Source organism: Hyperolius riggenbachi, chromosome 3 (genome assembly GCF_040937935.1).
Source record: "Hyperolius riggenbachi isolate aHypRig1 chromosome 3, aHypRig1.pri, whole genome shotgun sequence".
Classification (NCBI taxonomy): domain Eukaryota; kingdom Metazoa; phylum Chordata; class Amphibia; order Anura; family Hyperoliidae; genus Hyperolius; species Hyperolius riggenbachi.
Genome location: NC_090648.1, coordinates 338,799,376 through 338,812,980, shown reverse-complemented (window position 1 = coordinate 338,812,980; position 13,605 = coordinate 338,799,376). Strand labels below are relative to the sequence as shown.

At 44.1% G+C, this 13,605-nt stretch overlaps 1 protein-coding gene across 2 annotated transcripts in view; it reads right to left on the bottom strand.

Moving 5' to 3' along the window:
• The window catches only part of ALDH1L2 (aldehyde dehydrogenase 1 family member L2), a 72,315-nt gene that overhangs the window by 10,162 nt on the left and 48,548 nt on the right, over positions 1-13,605 (bottom strand). For both annotated transcript variants that reach the window (XR_011030459.1, XM_068276911.1), the window contains exons 15-21: positions 10,996-11,101; positions 10,558-10,645; positions 8,681-8,774; positions 8,494-8,593; positions 6,608-6,706; positions 2,092-2,257; positions 1,803-1,908 (exon numbers count right to left, since the gene is read on the bottom strand). Coding sequence is in view for 1 of the 2 variants with exons in the window: in XM_068276911.1 (XP_068133012.1) it covers positions 1,803-1,908; positions 2,092-2,257; positions 6,608-6,706; positions 8,494-8,593; positions 8,681-8,774; positions 10,558-10,645; positions 10,996-11,101 (759 nt within the window). In the remaining variant the exon portion in view is untranslated. The remainder of the gene's footprint in view (positions 1-1,802; positions 1,909-2,091; positions 2,258-6,607; positions 6,707-8,493; positions 8,594-8,680; positions 8,775-10,557; positions 10,646-10,995; positions 11,102-13,605) is intronic.

The window sequence follows — 13,605 nt, the reverse complement described above, 5'->3', positions numbered from 1 at the left end:
TTCTGGTTACAGTAACAATGGCCTTGAATTTTCTCCATTTACACACTTCTGCCCGACTGTTGATTGGTGGAATCCAAACTATTTAGACATGGTCTTGTAACTTTTTCCACCTTAAGGCCCGGTTCACACCTGCGTTAAAAAAAAAACGGTCCATTCGTGGATCAGAATGAATACTGTACGAACAGATGCATCGCATCCAATGTTAATCTATAGATCTGTTCACATCCATCCATTCAAACGGATCCGTTCAGCACGAACCGCTGAATGGACCACAAGATTCCTCCCAGCAGCAATTTTCCAGACTGCTGAGCCCAGCGGACCAGAAACGGAAGATGAAGCCCCGCATTGGGGGCAATGAGAGAACCGTTAAGGGGCAAAATCCACTGGGGGGGGGGGGGATGTTATTGCATGATTTTTTTCAGCAAATACATGACCAAATATAATAAATTCAGTATTAATTGTTTAACAAGTTCTTATTACCTTGCTGAGCGTTCTGATTCCCGTGGCCGCAGGTTTTTTTTGCCCATTTTTTTTTGTATCATGTAGCTAGTCTATCGCTAGCTACATGATTCCCCCCTCCCTGCTCCCTCCCACCCTTCCGATCGCCGCCGGCGATCACGCCCATCAGGAAATCCCTTTCTGAACGGGATTTCCTTTAGGGCTTCCCCTGTCGCCAGCTCGTCCAGAACGCTACTTTTAGGGTTTGTTTGTAAATACTTGTATAGGTCACATTCATGTAAAGATATATAGAACATTTTAAATAGTCCACAAACTTTCAAGCACCACTTCAATAGCTATACCAAAGACGTTAATGGCTTGTAATTTGTTGTAGCTATACAAATAGAGCTACAAAAGTACGCCCAATGTAATAGTCGTTTACGTACACAGAACGCAGTACAAGGGAGTGTTATTTTAGGCAGCTGTACATCATGCACTACTCATGCTGTAGAGACACTTGTTCGCTTTGCTGCACATTATTCTTCATTTATCTGAGCAGGATTATTAAGGCTGGTGTGCAGTGCTTCACTTTGATGTGTATTTACATGTTAGGGCTGATTCACACTGCAAAAGCTTTTTAACCACTAGTGATTTAAAGAGACTCTGTAACAAATTTTTCAGCCTTAGTTCTTCTATCCTATAAGTTCCTATGCCTGTTCTAATGTGCTCTGGCTTACTGCAGCCTTTCCTAATTGCACTGTCTCTGTATTAAATCTTATCTCCTTTCCTCTGTCGTGTCTGTCGGGCTAAGGCTTGAATGTGTGGAATGTGCAGGGCTGCTTGTGATTGGATAGAAGCGATACACACCCTCTGCAGACCCCCTGCACACTCTGTATGACTCACACACTCTGTTTATGTGAGCCTATTACAAGCTGGTTAGTTTGTTTGTAAACACTGCCTAAAACTGTTAATTACAAGCCAGGATTGCAGCAGAGAGTGGCAGAAACAGCACAGAGGGGCACAGGAGAAAATAAGGAATTGAATGGTATGCTTTTTAGTGTAAGAATATTAGAGTACAGATTCTCTTTAAAAAGCTCTGGCTAATGCAATGCTATGGGGGATTTTTACAAAATCAAATCGCTCCAGTGAGAACACACATATAAGAATATATTAGCAAGAGCTTTTAAAATAAAAAGTATTTAGAAAAGCACTTGAAGTGTCAACCAGCCCTTATTCAGGTTTCCCTCTTCATCCCTACAGTATATGTCTACATGAGCAATTGCCAAAGGAAAATGAGAAGCAAGCAAAAATGAATCAATCTGAGCATTGTGCATTTTCAGTGCCATGTTGTATTAAACACATACCCCTCCTTGAACTTGGAGATGACCATTACTGGTCCAAATGATTCTTCCTGGCCAATGTACATGTGATCTTCTACATCTGTTAACACTGTAGGTTCCATGAAAAATCCTGAAAATAAATTGAAAATAGTAACTAATTTGGCATGCATTCCATGAACACAAATTTCAGCAATCAACGCAAAAGCTAAAGTCAGTTATATTGGTGTTAATTCATCTTTCTTATCTGTAGCAAAAATAACATAAGAATCAATAAAAGTTCAGAGTCCCTGTGACAGTTTAGCAGCACAAATACCTGGCCGAGGCACTTGTCTTCCTCCATAGACCAGTGTAGCACCTTCCTTTACTCCAGTTTCACAGTACTCCAATAGTTTCTCTAGATGTGCCTTGTGGTTCTGTGGCCCATGATCTGTGGATCTGTCTAAAGGATCCCCTATCTTCATCTTTTTGATTTCTTCCACCTACCAGCAAGCATATTGAGAATATATTCAAAAACTGAATAACTGTGATATAGACAGCATCAAGGTTTCTCAGCGCTTAATTACTGATGTTATAGGATATGTGAGATTTTGAGATTTATATGTACGTAGAGGGATGTATTTAATAATACTTTTTAAGTCTTTCTATATTTCCAGCCAAAATAAATGTAAATTCTAATGGAGAAATCATTGCTCAAAAGGAGGCAGTTGGGTTTGTAGCGCCAACGGCGGCTGATTGTGAGCCAACCGACGGATCCCCGGCAGAGCTGGTTCTCTCATGAAGCAAGGCGAAACACTAGCATCAGGCGGCGGAGATTACAGGGGTGGCATTTTTGTTCTGTGTGTTTACAATTACAGTATGCAGTCAGGGTAGGAGGAGAAGCGAGTGAGGTGAAGAGGTCATCATTGGGGAGAAGCAGCTTGTTGTGCTGTGTGAGGAGTCTGACAGTGAGTGGGGGGGAGGCAGGAGAGCAGCAGTGTCTCATTTAACTTGCACAGCAGAAAGGAGAAGGTGTCACTGCCAACCAGCCAGCCAGTCAGTGTGTTATTGTGTTGAGCTGCAGCATGTCATGTCTCAAGTGGTTGCATATGGTCCCTTGCTGATTGAAAACATTATATGAATCAGAGTAAATTATTGGGTGCTGTGCGATGTGGGTTATTATTACTGATTTACAGTTGTGTTCAAAATGATTCAACCCCCACTGAAATTGAGTGTTTTAGCCAGTTTGACATTGATTTTGATCATTTCAGTCATCTTGTTTACAATTAAATCAAAGAGGCACTTGTAAGTCAGACAAATATAACATAACATTTATAATGAAATAACCACAAATGTATTTTCTTTGCTCACATCATTAACAGTTTTAGCCTCAGGTTTGTGATGGACTGCATCACATTTTCATCCAATATCTCCTGGTACTGAAGAGAATTCATGGTACCTTGCACACGCTGAAGCTTCCCTGTAGCTACAGAAGCAAAACAGCCCCAAAGTATGATTGACCCCCCGCCATGCATCACAGTAGACAAGGTGTTCTTCTCTTCATGGGCCTTGTTCTTCCTCCTCCAAACATAGCGTTGATCCAGGGGCGTAGCAATAGAGGTCGCAGCGGTCGCATGCGCGACTGGGCCCGGCTCCTGAAGAGGCGGGGGAGGGGCCCGGGGGGCCCATGTCTTTTTGTAGTGCGGCCCGTGCGCGCTATTGGGAGGGGGGAGCCGCAGCCGCGGGGAGGGTAGCCCGACCTCTCCCTCCCTTCCTCTCCCCGGGCCCCCCCCCCCCCCTTCAGATGCAGAGTGACGCGCACGGAAGCGCTGTAGGCTGAAACTCACCTCCATCCCTGCGTTCCAAGCGCCGCTGATCTCCTCTCGCTGTATAGACATCTATACAGAGCGGGAGGAGACCAGCGGCGCAGGGACAGAGGTGAGTTCTGCCTACAGCGCTTCCGTGCGCCGCGCACTCTGCATTTGAAGGGGGGGGGGGCCCGGGGAGAGGAAGGGAGGGAGAGGTCGGGCTGCTCTCCCCGCAGCTGCGGCTCCCCCCTTCATTATGGGGGGGGGGGGACCTACCTACCTACCTAATCCTGGGGGGCAGCTACCTACCTATCCTGGGGGGGCAGCTACCTAATCTAACCTATCCTGGGGGGCAGCTACCTAATCTATCCTGGGGGGCAGCTACCTACCTAACCTATCCTGGGGGGGCAGCTACCTACCTAACCTGTCCTGGGGGGGGGCAGCTACCTACCTAACCTATCCTGGGGGGGGCAGCTACCTACCTAACCTATCCTGGGGGGCAGCTACCTACCTAACCTGTCCTGGGGGGGCAGCTACCTACCTAACCTATCCTGGGGGGGCAGCTTCCTACCTAACCTATCCTGGGGGGGCAGCTACCTACCTAACCTATCCTGGGGGGCAGCTACCTACCTAACCTATCCTGGGGGGGGCAGCTACCTACCTAACCTGTCCTGGGGGGGCAGCTACCTACCTAACCTATCCTGGGGGGGCAGCTGCCTACCTAACCTGTCCTGGGGGGGGGGGGGCAGCTACCTACCTAACCTATCTGGGGGGGGGGGGGCAGCTACCTAATCTAACCTATACTGGGGGGCACCTACCTATCTAACCTGGGGGCACTTACTTGTCTAACCTGTATTCGGGGCACCTAGCTAGCCTATACAGGTGGCAACTATACTGGCTACCTATATTGGAGGCACCTACCTAACTAACCTATACTGGGGGCACCTACCTATCTAACCTATGCTGGGGACAACTATTCTGGCTACCTATATTAGAGGCACCCACCTAGCTAACCTGTACTGGGGGCACCTATCTATCTAACCTATACCGGCGGCGCCTGCCTATCTAACCTATACTGGGGGCAACTATACTGGCTACTTATGCTGGAGGCACCTACCTGGCTAACCTATACCGGGGGCAACTATACTGGCTTACCTATGCCTGGCTACCTATACTGGGGGGACCTATAGCTGGCTATAGGGATTTGGATATGTGTGTGTGTCGGGTGTTGCCGGGGGAGGGGGGCTGTTGTTGCCGTGGGGGGGGGGCCCACATCCAGATTCCGCATCGGGGCCCAGAGGTTTGTAGCTACGCCACTGCGTTGATCCATGGGCCCAAACAGTTCTAATTTTGTTTCATCAGTCCACAGAACACTATCCCAAACTTTTGTGGTTTGTCCACATTACTTTGGCATACTGCGGTCGACTCTTCTTATTCTTTGGAGATAGCAAGGGGGTGCGCCTGAGAGTTCTGGCATGGAGGCCTTCATTACGCAGTGTGCGCCTTATTGTCTGAGCTGAAACTTCAGTACCCGCATCTGACAAATCTTTTTTCAGTTCCTCAACAGTGACACGGGGACTTTTCTCCACTTTGCGCTTCAGGTAGCGCACAGCAGTCGAAGTCAGCATCTTCTTTCTGCCACGACCAGGTAGCGTTTCAACAGTGCCCTTTGCCTTGAAATTGCGAATGATGCTTCCTATGGTGTCTCTTGGTATGTTTAACATCTTTGCAATCTTCTTATAGCCATTGCCCTTCCTGTGAAGAGAAATCACCTCTTGTCTTCCTGGACCATCCTCTTGACTTCACCATGTTTGTAAACACACCAGTAAATGTCTAGAAGGAGCTGAGTATCACAGTCATTTTAAATCTGCCTAATTGGTGCGTATTATGCTTGATTGCTGCTCGTTAAAGGGACTCCGAGCTCAACTTAAAAATGAAAATAGTACTCATCAGGGGCTTTCTCCAGCCCAGTGCTGGTCGGAAGGTCCCACGATGGCGTCCTGGCTCCTCTCCTAGTCCCCGCTCCGGAATGGCTGCCCGGCGGTAGCCCGGCGACACTCGGCCAAGTGTCGGGCTCCTTCCGCATATGACGCTGCTGACATCACCACGCCGGCCACCTTGCGTCATCACGGTGGCCGGCGTGAAAGTACTGTGCATGCGCTTTAATCGTGCATGCACAGTACTTTCACGTCGGCCGCCGTGATGATGCAAGGCGGCCGGCGTGGTGACGTCAGCCACGTCATACGCGGAAGAAGGAGCCCGACACTCGGCCGAGTGTCGCCGGGCTACCGCCGGGCAGCCATTCCGGAGCGGGGACTAGGAGAGGAGCCAGGACGCCGTCGTGGGACCTCCCGACCAGCACTGGGCTGTAGAAAGCCCCGGTGAATACTATTTTCATTTTTAAGTTGAGCTCAGTGTCCCTTTAACATCCACAGGTGTTTTCAATACCTGATCGAAAACACTTGAATAAACCTCTGTTCTTAAAGCTAATGTAACCCCGTTAAAAAAAAAAAAAAAAAAAGACAGATACTCACCTAAGGAGAGGGAAGGCTCGGTCCTAATGAGCCATCCCTCTCCTCTCCCGGTGCTGTGCTGGCTCCCTTGTTCGTATCCCCCGCCGAGGGGACTCCGGAAGTCTTCGGGAGCCGAGTCCTCCCAAAGACAGGCGGCACACACGCGAGTGCATCATAGAGGGCACATGCGCGTGCGCAGTGTAGATCGGCCTGTCTTCGGGAGCACTCGGGCTCCCGAAGCATTTCCGAAGCCTCCCTTCGGCCGGGAGACATCTGTATTTGACCGAAACGGTTGAATACCGCTACGGGGGAGCCCGGACAGTAGCGGGCACCGGGAGAGGAGAGGGAGTGCTCTATGGGACCCAGAGCCTCCCTCTCCTTAGGTGAGTATCTGACTTTTTTTTTTAAAACCGGGTCCCATTAGCTTTAAGAGTGGTAATCTTTAAGGGGTTGGAGAGGTATCGACACATTTGTCCATGGCTGTAGCAGACCTCACACATTGCAAAGAATACCCAGCATGCAATTGACTTACCACTCTTCTGACAAACTCATCATGTATTGATTCCTCAACAAAAAGTCTGCCTGCTGCAATGCAGTTTTCACCTTTGTTGAAATAAACAGCTCCCATACCCTGAAAACACAATAAGAGACACAACTAAATTGTTATCAACATACTATACATAAACAAAATATTCAGGCATTCAAATGCACATAAGGATCCTACAAGCATAGAGACATACACACTCTGAGAACCACACATTTGCAGTTGCAATGTAGTTACTCCAATCTCATGCTGATGATGTTAATGATAACAAAAACGTATATAAAAATAGCATTGATTTATTAAAAAGTGCACATATTCAGCAAAAAAAGCATATCAAATGGACAGTTTCTCAATGATTTTTAACATCTGCTTCCCAACCCCTTCCATGAGGTAGAAGTATGGGTATGGCTCAGTTCACATTTGAGTAAAAAACAGTTTGTTTAGTGGACTGCAACGATATGGACCCTAACAAAGGTGAATGGATCCTATGTTAATTAGCAGAATCCGTTCACGCTGCTCCATTCGAATGGATTTGTTTGGCCCTTTCCACTAAATGGACCACAAGTTTGGATCTGGGGCAATTTTCCCAGATCGATGCGTCCACCACATTGACCACGCTTTAACCGATCTGAGGATCACAGATGGCAAGCTGATGCCTTTTTAAAAACTGTTCGTTCCACAGATCAGTTTTTACACAGATCAGTTTTTCACCTGTGCCAATGTGAACTGGGCATTTGAGGAAAAACACATTTAACTTAATTTGTGACCTTTTAAGAAACCTAGCGGAACTCAAAATCACTTCTGTCCGAGAAGGTCCTAAGTCCTCTTATATTACAGATTCCCTCCTCACGTTCCTGTTTTCTGCTTTTTCAGTAACTTGTGTTACAAAATCAATAGGTTTAGGGAGAGCAGACCAATTCTATTCAGATTGTAACTGCCATACAAACTTGGATATAAACAAAGATTATTTGGATCAAAAAAAAATCACCTTAATCTTGGTTTATATTTGGGTCAAAGTAGAGCAAAGCTCACGAGAAATTCTTTATATGTGGATGGGAGGAGGTGATTCTTGAGGAGGAAAGGAGAAAGTTGTGTGTAGACAAGAAGTTGCAGTTGGAATGGTATTTGGAGACCAGTAAAGAGATGTACAGGGGAAGAAAGATTGTGGAGAGCTTTGTAGGTTATAGGTAAGAATTTGAAGTGGATCCTCTGGTTAATTTGCAGTCAATTAATAGCTTGACCAACATTAATTGATTAATAGCTTGACTAACAGGAGCAGCTTGACTAACAGGAGCAGCAGTTGAGGAATGACACGATTGCCACCCCCCTTAGGAAATAAAGAATCTTTGAGTTAAAAATATTTGTATGTAGAGAGGTGTGTCCACTCCTGGTGGAGGTGAGTGCTACCCCCTTTCTTGTTTCTTTACTACAGAGAGCAACTTCCTAATCCTTAGTGAGGACAGGTCTAATCTCCTCACCTGCCTATTGAGTGGTTGCCTGAATGGTAACCCATGTTTGTGAGTATAAATTCTCTCACTAAACCACTTACCAATTGTCTTTAACATACTACACCATATTGGGCTCTCGTTTTTTTTCTATTTTACTTCGAGTTAAAAACACTGGCTATTACCTCAGTGGTTTCTTGTTTCAGTGCTACCAGTAGCACAAGTTTACCATATACAGTATGTGTAGCTAATCATTACATGTAGACAAAACCTACCTTATTATTTTGTTTATAAGGCATTATGTACCATATAGAAGTTTCATGTCTTGTAAAAACTCAACATAAAATGGAAGGGAATCCTAGACTTTAGAGTATCCAGAAATCTATTATATATCATCTGGATGTAAAGCTGAATGAGGAATTTTCTCACCATTCTTACAGCCTTGTCAAGATCACAGTCACTAAAAATGATCAGAGGAGATTTCCCACCGAGCTCCAGTGAAACCTTCTTTAGGTTGCTGACAGCACAACTGTATGGACACAAGAGTAACTGAATATGAATATATTGTATAATGGATGTAAAGCTTTCACATTGAAAATATTTTTAATAAACATACCTTTTCATTATCTGTTTGCCAATTGGTGTGGAGCCAGTAAATCCAAGCTTGCGAATGTCTGGGTGTTCGGACAACCGCTGGCCTACCAAACCACCTATAACAAAAGCAATATAACGTAGAAGGCTGTAGGAATACAAATATAAAGATATAAAGTCTTCATGCTATATGATTGATACAAGGCTGTTAGGAGTTTGCGAAAGCCCAACTTTAATTGCTTTGGATAGTGTGGAAGGTGGTTAGAGCCTCTTAATTTTGACTGCATCCCCAATGGCAAGGTCCTCCCTTCCTATCTGTTGCTGTAATCTCCATGGTATCATAATATGAACCCTGTGGTCATAGGAATAAAAAATGCCCCTATGACCACTGGTTTATTTCCTAATTGCCGATTTGGGTGTGCCCTCCGCAAGGTTTATAAGCATGCCAAGAAAAGCCGAACAGCCCATGGCTCCCCCCTCCCCATGAGTTTTAATTTATAATCTGCAGCTCTGTCAGTCTCTGGCATCAATCAGACAAACTATCTGTTTGATGCCACAAGCGCAGCCAGCTGCAGATCATAAACTACAGCTCACAGGGAAGCTATGGCACTGTTCAAAAGAAACCTGCCCCAGAGAGCATGGTGTTTTGTCCTCAGCTAAGGTAATTATCAGTGTTGAAAATAAAACAGCTAGAAGTCAGGCTGAAAGCATGCTTTATTTAGCCTGTAAAATGGATTATATATATTTTTAAGAGCTCTTTTCATTTTACTATGCCTTTTATTTTCAGTTTAATCCTGCTTTCATGTATTTTGCTAATGTGCAGAACCAATCCTATAAAAGACAACTAGAGATAGCAAATATTTGCAGGCCTGCTGGGGGCGACCTAGAATTTTTATCACTGGTCCTTGTTGGAGAGATTTACCTTTTTAAGTCAGGAAGTGAGGGAATTTTCCAAAATGGAACATAAACAGCCTAAATTTAAAGTGAACCCGAGGTGAGAATGATATGGATGTTGCCATATTTATTTCATTTTAAACAATACCAGTTCCTGGCAGTCCTGCTGTTCTATTTAGCTGCAGTAGCATTTGAATAACACCAGAAACAAGCATGCAGTTAACCTTGTCAGATCTCACAATAATGTCAGAAACACCTCATCAGCATATGCTTGTTCAGGGTTTATGGCTGAAAGGATTAGAAGCAGAGAATCAGCAAGACAGCCAGGTAACTGGTATTGCTTAAAAGGAAATAAATATGGCAGCCTCCGTATCACTCTCACCTCGGGTTCACTTTAAGCATGGTTTTAACCATTTCAACTATTTCAAACTTAAAGGGAAGGTTCAAGCAAAAAAAAAAAATGAGATTCACTTACCTGGGGCTTTTACCAGCCCCATGTAGCCATCCTGTGCCCTCGTGGTCACTCACTGCTGCTCCAGTTCCCCGCTGGCAGCTTTCTGACCTCGGAGGTCAGGGCCGAATTGCGTACATTTTTACGCATTCCAGCTAGTGCAGGAACAAAAATGTACGCGTTTCACCACTAACGCGTAAAAATGTATGTGTTAATGTTCCTGCACTAGCGGGAATGTGTAAAAATGTACGCAATTTGGCCCTGACCTCCGAGGTCAGAAAGCTGCCAGCGGGGGACTGGAGCAGCAGTGAGTGACTACGAGGGCACAGGATGGCTGCATGGAGCTGGTAGAAGCCCCAGGTAAGTGAAACTCATTTTTTTTTTTTGCTTGGACCTTCCCTTTAAACATTTTATCCTGAAGTAGGGCTATGAACGAAAGAATGATATTTTTGAAAATGTCTGTTATGCAAAAACCTTATAAAAACAATATTTTGAGAAATATGATCCCTTCAATGAAAACATAAAATTTACAAATAATGTGCTTCGTATTACAGTACCTGAACCAGGCAGGATATTGATGACACCTTTGGGTACACCTGCCTTAACAGACAGTTCTGCAAACTTCAAAGCAGTAAGAGGTGTAACCTAAAAAGAAAGAAGTAAAACAAATGTAGTGGCAATGCTGAAATATACTAAATAATATGGACTATGCAATTGTCCACACAAGTGCTGGAACAGACCACAACAGGGTTAAGAACTGCGAGGAAAACGGCAAAAACAAAGTGATCCAGCAAACCCAGGCAGTTTTTGTTTTTAAATATCTAGTAGGTGGAAATATTTGGAACTCCCACCTGAGTCATAAGAGAACTATGGGAAACAGAAAAGCCAAATTGAGTATACTCTGGACAACCCTGCCTAGGAAAACCCTTCCCAGATGGCATGGCTGGAATGCCACACATCATTTGCACCTGGAGAATAAATCAAATAAAGGGTACCTGTGCAGGTTTTAGAACAAGTGTGTTTCCTGCAGCTAGGCATGCTGCGCTCTTCCAAGCAAGCATCATTAGGGGGTAGTTCCATGGGATGACAATGGCGCACACACTGTGGAGAGAAAACAGCAGACTCTTAAACACTGCAGCACATCACACCAGTAAACAGTCGGTTAGTCACACAGGAACTGAGATTGGTGTTGATTTCTGAAGTGGATGCATGTTCTGCATACTACATGAAGTGCCACTGGATTTGGCATTGCATAAGAATAATATACTGTATGTAAATAATACATTTTAATGTTTATTTATGTCTTTCAAAAGTCATCAGCTTTTTTTCTTTCTCTGCCTGAAAGAGTTAAATATCAGGTATGTAAGTGGCTGACTCAGTCCTGGCTCAGAGAGGAAGAGACTACAGTGTGACCCTCACTGATAAGAAATTCCAACTATAAAACACTTTCCTAGCAGAAAATGGCTTCTGAGAGCAGGAAAGAGATAAAAAGGGTGAATAGTTCATAGATTTTAGCTCTGGCATACTTCAATGAATGTGTCATTGAGCAAAAACAATGAAATAGTTAAAACTTAAAAGTAGATTTAAACATAAAATAAAACCGTGGAATATCTTAAAGGGGAACTTCAGCCTAAACAAACATACTGTTATTAAGTTACATTAGTTATGTTAATTAGAATAGATAGGTAATATCATCTTTTACCCAAACTGTTTTAAAAGAACTGGCAAATGTTTTTGATTCACGGGGGCTGCCATCTTTGTCATGGGGGCAGCCATATTTTTGGTTGAAAGGAGGTGACAGGGAGCATGAGACACAGTTCCAACTGTCCTGTGTCCTGATAACCCCTCCAAGCTGCACACGCTAGGCTTCAAATGTCAAATTCAAAATGTAAAAAAAAAAAAAAATTGCACCAAAACAGCAGAACAAGAACAACAACATTAGAAGTCCCATCATGCTTTGCACAGCATAAGGGGAAAACTGCCCGGGCAGTTTTCTTCTGTGCAGCTAAAAATGAGGCTTGTATAAGAGAAACAAAGTTCTGATGCTGTGAAACTGTTAAAGAAACACCAAGCCTTTTCAGTGCTGCTGAGTCGATTTTTAGTCTGGAGGTTCACTTTAAAAAGTCATTTTTAGGAGAAGGAAGATAGATACAATTGTTTATTTTATTAGTTTATTTTTGCTTCGGGTGTCCTTTAACTCAAAACATTGTGCCTGCTCTACATTTTTCGGTCATTCGTATCAGTGGGTTGTTTGTAAGTCGGGTGTTCGTAAGTCGGGGACTACCTGCACTGCATTGTTAACACAGGATTTGCAACACACCTTCTGAAGGGTCTTTTTAAAATAAGCCAAGACCAGCAAAATTAATGGGTGTCACAGAGCTTGATTTTAGCAATTTAAAGGCAGACCAACAGACTAAAATATAAAAAAATTAGCTACATTTCCTGATATATTAAGAGGTGAGTTGTACTGGTATTTAACCTAAACTAGAATTCTCCTTTGAAGAGGAACTCCAGTGAAAATAAAGTAATAAAAAAAGTGCTTACCGGTAATTTTTCAATAATTATGTATAAATGATTTAGTCAGTGTTTGCTCATTGAGCAACTTTTCTCTTTTCTCTCCCTGATTTACATCCTGACATTTATCACATGGTGACATTTTTACTGCTGGCAGGTGATGTCGCTGGAAGGAGATGCTGCTTGCTTTTTTGACAGTTGTAAACAGCTGTTATTTCCCTCAATGCACCAAAGCTCCCACAGTGTGATGTCAGTACCTCAGAGCTGTGAGGCAATGACATCATTTGTAGGAAGGGTTTCCCAACAAAATCAGCCATACAGAGCCCCCTGATGATCCGTTTGAGAAAAGGAATAGATTTTTCATGGGAAAGTGGGTATCAGCTACTGATTGGGATAAAGTTAAATTCTTGGTTACAGTATCTCTTTAAAGGGAACCTAAACTGAGAGGGATATGAATGTTTCCTTTTAAACAATACCAGTTGCCTGGCAGTCTTGCTGATCTCTTTGGTTGCAGTGGTGGCTGAATCACAGACGACCTGAAACAAGCATGCAGCTAATCCAGTCTGACTTCAGTCAGAGCACTTGATCTGCATGCTTGTTCAGTGGCTGTGGCTGAAAGTATTAGAGACACAGGATCAGCAGGAGAGTCAGGCAACTGGTATTATTTTAAAAGGAAAAATCCATATACTTCTCAGTTTAGGTTCCCTTTAAGTGAACCGAACTGAGAGAATATAGAGGCTTCCATCTTTATTCTTTTAGGCCCCCTTCACACTTGTGCGCTGCGTTGCCCCATGTTACACTTCCCCATCGCAAGGGCTACACAAGTCTATGGAGACTTGCACACTTCAGGCGACGCAACCCGGTGCACTGGGAGCATTAAAGTCATTTCCACTGGGCTGCTGTGTCCGTTTGTGAAACGGATGCAGCACCCAAGCTGATGCAAATTTGCATCTATATCCCTTTGCCATGCCATGCACAGCTATGGAGATTCGGATGCATGCTGCAGAAATCCGCAACATTTTTGGGGGGCCCACACGCAATTTAGATGCAGCCCATTGATTTTAATAACTGCAATCACACATCCAAAATTG